At 56.9% G+C, this 9,154-nt stretch overlaps 1 protein-coding gene across 1 annotated transcript; it reads left to right on the top strand.

Annotated features, from left to right (window-relative positions):
* Positions 1-5,085: 5,085 nt before the first annotated feature.
* Ckap4 (cytoskeleton-associated protein 4) lies at positions 5,086-7,490 on the top strand (the record flags this gene model as incomplete). Its single annotated transcript, XM_013519036.1, is given in 1 exon segment — positions 5,086-7,490. A coding segment is annotated over 1 exon segment (1,317 nt), but the record flags the coding sequence as incomplete, so codon positions are not given.
* Between the last annotated feature and the right edge of the window lie 1,664 nt (positions 7,491-9,154).

Here is a 9,154-nt window from a genome sequence, read left to right as displayed (position 1 = left end):
GGGGAGGGGGCCCGGGCCTGTCGCAGGCCGGGCGGTGACCTGCGAGGACGCCGGCCCCCCGGGAACCCCTGCCTTCGGTGTTGAACCGGCAGAGGGTGTGGGGGAAGCCGCGCGTCCCTGGGAGCCGGGGGCAGGCCTCGCCTCTGCCTGCGGGGCCGCGTCTCAGCCTGAGCCCGAGGAGGGGCACAAGGGTCTGAGGTCCTTTGCAAAAATCAGACGAACTTGTGGCTGGGCTCGGGCCTTGCCCTGTCATGGGCCAGCAGAGGAGCAGCCCATTTCACCGTGGGGGAGGAAAGGCCGGGTACGGGACTGTGCCTCAGACCGACCTGTGGGCCTGTCCTCAGAACAGCCGTGGGAGAAGGGTGGCGGGACGCGTGGGCTTGATTCTGTCTTCCAGACCAGGAAATTGAGGCTAAAGAGAGCGACTGCAGGGACAGCCCCCGGCCGGGGCGGGCTGGGTTGTGAGCAGGGAAGGGTCCCCGGGGCCTGCTTCAGGTGTGGATGCACCCAGCTGTTTGCTTCTCAGCCTCCACCTTCTATGGTTTTTCCAGACCTAAGCGCAGCCCCTTGGGTGGCCCACCGCCCGTCCTCCGTGCACGGTGTCATCGCACAATGAAAGTTGCTTGCAAGACCGAAACAAAAAATCCCGCCACTTCGGATCCCGGAACCGCTGCCTTCTTTTCCCAGCAGGCTGCCTGGCCTGCCAAGTCTCTCCACTTTGTTGAGTGTGCAGGAGCAGGAATTTCCTCTCTGGGACCAGCATGAGTCAGCCTGCTGGACGCCTCAGGCCGAGGGAGGGGACCTTGGGAGCGGAGAAGCAGGCTTTGCTGATCCCCAGGCTGGTTGTCAGATCATCCCGAAAACCCTGCCTCCCGCTCGCCGCGGTGGGATCACCCACCTACTTTCTTCCTTCTATCAGTCACAATATTTGTTGAAGTCTGATAGGCGAATGGCAGCTTGGAGTCCTCGGAGGGTGGGGAGGAGCTAGAGTCACAATGGTGTTTGTGGGTGCACATATGTGGGTTGGGCAGAGGGAGGGTGTGGGACTCCCCTTGCCTGGGGGGCTGGGGCAGAGCCACCCACCTCACTGGTGATCGAGGAGGGGGAGTGCAGACCACAGTTAGGGCACCCGCGCTGCCTGAGAGCCATCCCTAAAGGGCGGGAAGGGAAATGGAAAGTTGAGGCCCCGCGGAGGAGGGCATCTTGAATCCAGGTTGAAGAGATTGGGAAGCCGGCCTTGTGGGTCCTTCCTGTCTCTGTCTTGGTCCCTCCTTTGGTACTCCTAGGTGCTGATTACTTTCCTCTCTGGGGGTAGTTTCCCACCCACAGCCTGAAAGGGCTGCGTCCAGAAGTCCCGGCTGGGGAAATAGTGGCCACACAGTGGTGTAATACAGCTGTTTCCGTTGCCTCCGTTTGTGTTCTGCACTTCCTGTGTGCCAGGCACGGTGCGTCTCTTGCCCTCTAGCCCAGCTGCATGAGGTAAGTGCACCATTAACCCTGCTGGCCCTGTGTGTCTGCACAGCTAGGGAGCTGCCGGGCTTGGAGGCAAAGTGCACCTTCTTTTGGGTCTTGCTTTGCAGTTCAGGCTGGCCTTGAACTCACTTTGTAGCCCAGGCTGGCCTCAACTCAAAGTGATCTGCCTACCTCAGCTTCCTGAGTGCTGGGATTAAAGGCCTGTACCACCACACCCACCTTACAAAGTGCACTTTTAATGCGTTAATATTATTGCCTAGTTATCGCAGACTGATCAGGCCTGCAGTCTCCCAAAGGAGTGTGTGGCCAAGGCTTAAATAGCAGTCAAGTGGTAGGATTTTAGGGCTCCAGGAGGCTCAAAACCCTCCAACAGAATTTGAGGTTCTCTGGGGGCTGAGACAGAGATCTTCTCTGGGAGGCCTGTATTTATTTAGTTATCAAACAAAGCGAGGGAGTCCTGAAGAATGTGAGCAGGACCTTTTAAGCACCTTGGGAGTCTGCTCAAGGACTTCTCTAAGTAAGACCTTACATTAATTTAGGAGAATATGTTATCTCCAGGTTGACCTTCACAGGAGCGAGGTGCCTGAGAATACAGTCTTTATCTAGTTAATTGAGGTTGGAGCCAAGTGTCCTTAGCTGTGGCCTTGTTCTTTGAGGTGTCCTGGTTTCACCCACCATTACAGGCCTCATTGGGAACCAGTGACTCACAGAGGTTCACTTACTATGAGTCCGCTGCCCATCTCCAGACAAGGGCCTGGGCCTTGGACAGGCTCACAGGCAAACGTGGAAAGCCAAGCGGTTAATTTAAGTCCTGCTCAGAGCTGCTTCACAGTGGTCTCCATCACACGTAACTCCCAAAAGCCGTATAACCGCGGGGCTGTTGGTTTCAGTGTCTTGCTCGAATGGACTAGGTACCTGGTAAACTTTGCCCCGTTGACTTGGAACCCAGCAGACCAACAGTGTTGGGCCGAGCCCGGCATGCGGCCACCCTACCTGCGTCTCCCAACTGCTGGTGGGGAACCTGGCACTGAGGAAGCGGCCGTGGTTGGTTCTCTGACGACCTAGGCTTGGACGCCTGAGCAGCACTGAGCGTGGGTGTGGGGTGAGGCTGAGTTTGTAGCCGGGAGGCACATGTGCAACGGCGTGGGTAGTCAGAAGGCGCACTCTGGGGGCCCGGCTTTCGAGGCACAGCTTGGGTTCTCTGGGCCCCTCTGAGACGGACACCACTGGACAGCACTGTTGCACGAATGGGGAAGCTGAGTCAGGATTCTGGTGGCGGAGCTGGGATTGGGGCTGTTGTTTCCCGGTGCTCTCGGTATGGGAGGGCGGCCCAGGTCGTCTTAGCAGTTGGGTGTCCGTCTCAGCTCATTCGGGGGCCCGTGTTGCCCTGGCAGGCCCCGGGGGGCAAGTAGTGATGGTGGGGCACTCAGGCAGGTGGAGCCGCTCGCCCAGAGCAGGGACCTGTCTCTGGTTCTTGTTTTCTGGTCCTGAGCCTCTGTACCGGAGCCAGGTGTCAGGACTCTGGGTGTCAGCAGCTCCTTTTTCGGGCATCCCACAGTGGCTCAGAACTCAGGGCTCGGAATCAGACGGTGTGGGGTTTTGATGCCCGATGCTACCACAGCATCCTGATGGCTCTTGGTGTGCAGTGAGTGTCCCGGTCTGTGCTAGCCAGTCCGTGCCAGCCATCAGCAGCAACCAGTTCCTCCACCCCACCTGGCCCGGGGGCTCCTGGAGGCAGGGATCCTGTCCAGCCTTTCTTTTGTCTCTGACAGTGTGCCCTCATGCCACGTGTGGTGGCATTTCATAGATGTGGGAGGACAGACAGATCTGGTGCATGTCGTCTGCACATAAGCTGGACGGTCCCCTCGGGATGGTGACAAAGTGCACTTTTAATGCGTTAATATTATTGCTTAGTTATTGCAGACTGATCAGGCCTGCAATCTCCCAAAGGAGTGTGTGGCCAAGGCTTAACCAGTCTTTCATAGTGTGGGGCTCTGTCCGTAATATCTAATCCCTCTTGTAAGAGCTGCTCAGGCGAGGGGTGACAGCCAGGGTGACGGTCTTCCTCTGCTTCCCTGAGGAAGCAGGCGCTAGGTGCACACTGCTGTGTTCGTGGTAGGCCGGTGCTGAGTGAGTCACCTGGTCTCCAGGTGTGCCCCTCCTGCACCTTCTCAGGGTGTTGTCCTGTGACTCGGGCTGCTCGGCCAGGCCAGGACATTGTCTCGTGTTGTGGAGCCCCCAGAACCGCGCACTCCTGTAAAATCACCCATGGAGCCACCAGGGACTCGAGACCCTGGCCCTTGGAAAACGAGTGTGACTTCCTGACACCCACAGAGTGGTCCCACCCTGTTGTCAGTCAGTCCCGTGCTTCGGTGTGGAGCTGAGGACGGTGCCACCACCCTCTGGACACAGCTGGGGAGCGACACGATGAGCATTTGAGTTCTGCCTGTGGACCCCATGCTAATTCATTCATTCACTCACTCACTCATTCTCCTGCAGTACTGGGGATGGTATCTGAGGCCTCACGCATGCTATGTAAGTGCTGTAACTTGAGTGCCTTCCCCAGCCCCAATTCTTAAATATCACTACGGATTGGAAAATAGAGTCTCTAAGCTCCACGCAGTGTATTTGACTGGAAGAAAAGTCTCCCAAACCTTTAAGTTGTAGTAGTTTCTTCTTTTTTTGTAGGGGGCAATAGTTTCTTTTCTTTCTTTCTTTCCTTTTTTTTTTTTTTTTTTTTGTCTTTTTGAGACAAGATTTCACTATGCTATTTAGGCTGGCCTTGAGCTCACTTTGTAGCCCAGGCTGGCCTCAAACTCACAGTGATCCTCCTGCCTCAGCCTCCTGTGTGCTAGGATTATAGGCGGGCACCACCACGCCTGGCCTATGGGCAATAGTTTCTTGTCTTTATGCCTTTCTCAGTGCCATGCAGTTGCTTAATGCAGATGACCAGGCTGTTTACGTTGCAGAATTTTCCACAGTGTGGGTGGCCGCTGTTCTGGAATCAGTGGCTAGACCTAGGGGGTGGACGGGGTCAGCCCCCAGCAGCTTTCCCGTGTGGCACATGAGGGCAGGGCCCAGTTTCAAATCATCAGAGCTCGCAGCATTGCAGCACAGTTAACCAGCTCCCTGAGAAGCTCCCAGGCCAGGTGTGAGAACAGGTGCGCAGCGCTGGACAGAATCGGTGTGGGCCCACGGACCACAGCGTTTTCACTCTCCCTGCCCTATGGCTTGGGGTGAAGATGGTGCTAGGAACCTCTGACCTTGAGTTCATCGTGTAGCTTAGGCTGGCCTTGACTCAGGGATCGTCTGAGTGCTGGGCTGGTTGGTGTGTGCCGGCTGGCCCAACGCACTTCCCCCGAACTTTTATCAGAAATGTTGGGATTGCCTGGCGGGGCTGCTTTAGGTGTTTGTGGGCGCAGTGCTTGCAGGGTCCTACACTTGGTCCCCACAACCTCACAGCCTGTGCATGGGAGGGGGGATCCCCTAAAAAAGTAGTGGGTTCTGGAAGAGTGGGGCCCTGGAGGCTGGGCAGATGGAGAAGCAGAAAGTAGCGGTGTTAACAAAATGTGCTGGTGATTCCGGCGGCTGACGTCTGGGTCTCCGTTACAGGTGCAGTCGCTGCAGGCCACGTTTGGGACATTGGAGTCCATGCTGCGGAGCTCCCAGCACAAGCAGGACCTCACGGACAAAGCCGTGAAGCAAGGCGAGAGCGAGATCGGCCGCATCGGCGAGGTCCTGCAGAAGCTGCAGAACGAGATCCTCAAGGACCTCTCCGACGGCATCCACGTGGTGAAGGATGCCCGAGAGCGTGACTTCACATCTCTGGAGCACACGGTGGAGGAGCGGCTGACGGAGCTCACCCGCTCCATCAATGACAACATCGCCGTCTTCACCGACGTGCAGAAGCGGGGCCAGGAGGAGATCAACGAGGTGAAGGCGAAAGTGGCCGCACTGGAGGAGTCTGGGGAGGACCGACAGGCCCTGAAGGCCCTGAAGGCCACGGTGCAGGAGGTGCAGGGCGCGGCCAAGTCCCGGAGCGAGGAGCTGGTGGCCCTGCGCCGCTCCCTGCAGACCCTGGAGGCCGAGGTCTACAGTGAGGTTCGGGAGCTGGTGAGCCTCAAGCAGGAGCAGCAGGCCTTCAAGGAGGCTGCCGAGGCCGAGCGGCTGGCCCTGCAGGCCCTTACCGAGAAGCTGCAGCGCTCGGAGGAGGCCGCCTCGCACCTCCCAGATGAGGTCAGGAGGCTGCAGGAGGAGCTGAGCCAGTTGCGGGCCGAGGCCCCGCGGCCGGAGGGGGACGGTGGCTCTGGACACGCGGACGCCCTGGACGTGCTGCTGCAGAAGGGCCAGGCCCTGGATTCTAGGCTGCAGGGTGTGGAGTCAGGCGTGCAGGCCCTGCAGGAGGCCTCTGCGCGCCAGGCTGAGAGCCTGCGGTCGCTGGTGTCCAGCAGCCAGGACCACGAGGAGCGCCTGGCCGCGCTGCAGGGCCGCCTGCAGGGCCTGGGGCCCGAGGTGGACAGGGACAGGCTGGCCAGCACGGTGCAGAGCCTGGGCGAGGCTCAGCTGGCACTCTACGGCGACGTGGAGGCGTTGAAGAGGAGCGTGGGCGAGCTGCCCGGCACCGTGGAGTCGCTGCAGCGGGTGCGCGAGCAGGTGCACGCGCTGCTCAGGGAGGACCCGGCCGCTCGGCCGCCCACCTCGGACCTGCTGGACAGGCTGTCCTCGCTGGACAACCTCAAGTCCTCAGTGAGCCAGGTGGAGTCGGACTTGAAGATGCTCAGGACTGCTGTGGACAGCTTGGTCACCTACTCGGTCAAGATCGAAAGCAACGAGAGGGACCTGAAGGGCGCCTACGCGGACCTGGACGTCCTGAGGAAAGACCTCGACAGGTTGTTTGTGGAAGTCGAAAGGATTTACGAGAAGTTCTAAGCGGTGGTGTGTGCAGGCGAGGATTCCCAGGCAGGTTTCTCCAGACCAAAAGGTGTGTTGTCTCCTCTCCTCCCACGAGGTACCCCCACCTCGAGCCCCCCTGAAGAACGCCTGTTGCCGGGCGCTATGGTTCTGTGCCTGGCTGTCCCGGGCGATCGCCAGTTTCTTTGGCCTCTGCTGTTCCTTGCGGTTGGCGTCCTGGAGGCCTGGCTGCCAGGGACGGCGCAGGCTCTAGGAGGGCAGCGTTGTATCAGGAAAACGGCAGTGACCACAGCCACGGATTCAGAGGCAGATGAACGCTGACCTCGGAGACCCTGTTTGGTGGCCAGATTTCAAGTTAAAAAAAAAAAAAAAAAATGGAGGGCACACTTTTTTTTTCTTATTGTCCTTAAGGAACATTAATTTTTACCTTTTTTTGTTTATTTTTATACTTTCGGCCAATGTTTTGTGGCATCTCTCTTGCTTCTTGTCCTCCTCTTAAAAGTGGTTGGAATGCGTAGATGTCAGCTGAGGCGGGGCCTGGGCTCACCTTCATTTTAAATGGGTCAGCTGCCTGAGGTCACCTGCCTGAGGTCCCCCGGGGCCTGGGTATCTCTCCCATTCCCCAGTCCTCCGGTGACATCGAAGGTAACTGCCAAGCACCAGAATGTGGAGGTGCGGTGCCCTGAGTCCCTGGTGCCCTTCTGCCCCTGGTGGCCAACCTGTGCCAACCCTTGGGGTGGGCACCAAACCCTTGGGTGTGAATCCCAGGGAGGAGAGCAGGTTTCTCAGGTGCTGATTTTAAGTGCTGCTCAGAGTCTCCCAGGCAGTGGGGCCAAATAATGTTTTTATTTCAGCGGTGGAGTGGGTGAGGAGGTCTGCCGCCGGGGTGGAGCCCTGCCATGGTACCTGTTTCCTGTACCCCTTCCCCTTGGAGCTGTGTTGTTCTTTCACGGCTATGTTGCCCTTCCAGGAAAAAAAAAAAAAAAAAAAAAAAACCCTGAAAAGTAAAAGAAAGGAAAAAAAAATTTCTTTAGTTTACTGTGAAAGGAACTGTATGGCTCATTTACAGTATTTTTAATTCTTAATAAACTCTTGAGCTTTGTTAAGACTTTGCCCGAGTGGTTGCTTTGTGAGCACTTCTTATTGTGTGTATTTCATCAGCATGCAGCGTGGAGCGGGAGGAAGGAGGTAAGTTTTCAGTGTCAAGGCTGTTGTTTTCAGTTTTCCGTCCTCCAGCCACGCCGGCCTTGCCCCTGGGCCTGGGATGCCCTTTGCTGGCCGCGAGGTCATTTGTGGCTGTTGTCTCTGGCTTGCAGCTGCTGCGGAGGTCCTGACCTGGCCGCCTGTTGGCATCTTCTGGGGAACCGGAAGGAGACACCCGGGCCCTGCCTGGAGCGCACAGCGAGCTGGCCTGTGCACGTGGGAGCCTCCCGGGGGTGCTGACCGGAGTCAGGCTGCTCCGCTGTCCCGAGGCCGTCCTGGAGCCCCTCCCGGGCACACGGCCCGTGTCCCTCTCCTCCACTCGGGGCAGGGCCTGTCTGCCTCGCTGTGCTCCTTGGAGGGGCAGTAGGCTGAACTGCCGGCCGGGTCTCAGGAGGAGGTGAGACCTGAACACAGCCCTGCTCTCAGGCGGCTGCGGGGGTCTTCTCTGCCCCTAGGGAGCGAGGGCTTCACCTCCTTCCTGCTGGGTGCCTGTGCCTCCTTGTTTGTAAATTGGAGTGGGACCCTCGCTTCTATTTATACTTTAAGGTCATTTAAAATTTTTTCTTCAAAATACATAGCTTTGGTTTTCAATGATTTTGTGTCGAGGACCCGCAGATTCACAATGGCTGCTTTTCCACACTTCCCTAAGTGATAAATGGAGGCCTGGGATTACTGGTGTCACCCTTTTGAGATTTCCCGTTATCCCCACCTACAAAGACTAAGACTGCTCAGGGTGGGACTAAAGGTGCTCCAGTGCAAGAGCCGCACTAGTTTAAAATCACCGCCCCCTGAGTCATCCATAACCCCTGATAGTCCCTTCTTCAGGCAATAAATTCAAGGTTCTGGCTGCGTCGGGGTCTTTTGAACAACTGGTTGACCCAGAGATCCTGCTGCACTGCTGTCCCTTGCCCTTTGTCTCTCTCCCGTCAGTGCACCACATAGCACCCGGCGGGAGATTGGGGGCTCACGGCAGGGGGGGCGGCTCTCACTCCACGGGTCTCCGATAATCTTGAAGTCCAGTGGCGGTTAAGTATGTTTCCCGCATTACTTTTGCTCACACAGGGCGCATCACGGCACACACTCCCACGTGTGGAGAAAGTTAAGTTCTAGCCCGGCGCCTTCTCAGGCCGCGTGGTCATGCTGCGTGTAGTCTTGTTCTCCTGTAATTTCTGTAGTCCCTAATTGCAGGCTGGAGTGGCTTCATAGGTTGTCAGTTAATACTGTAGGAAATATACATGCATCAGGTAAATAATCATAGATTAAAATGCTGAAAATAAATGTTTTAGAAGTGTACATACTCCTAGTGATAAGGAAGTTAAGATTCCGTTTAACCCTAAGTAACAGAATTCAGTCTTGCTCATGTGTCTGGTTACTCATTCACCTTTTTTTTCCCGAGACGGTCTCATATTGTTCAAGGCTAGCCTCGAACCCACTGTATAGCCTAGGCTGGCCTTGAAGTCAGCGATCCTCATGCCTCAGCCTCCTGAGTGTTGGGATTACAGGTGTGCACCATCGTGCTTGGCTGAGATATTCTGCTAAAGCTCAGTGAAATAAAGATGGACTGAAA

The sequence above is a fragment of the Chinchilla lanigera genome, unplaced genomic scaffold (genome assembly GCF_000276665.1).
Source record: "Chinchilla lanigera isolate Chin_1 unplaced genomic scaffold, ChiLan1.0 scaffold00004, whole genome shotgun sequence".
In the NCBI taxonomy this organism is placed as follows: Eukaryota; Metazoa; Chordata; class Mammalia; order Rodentia; family Chinchillidae; genus Chinchilla; species Chinchilla lanigera.
The sequence above is the reverse complement of the archived record's forward strand: the minus strand, read 5'-3'. Positions and strand labels throughout refer to the sequence as shown.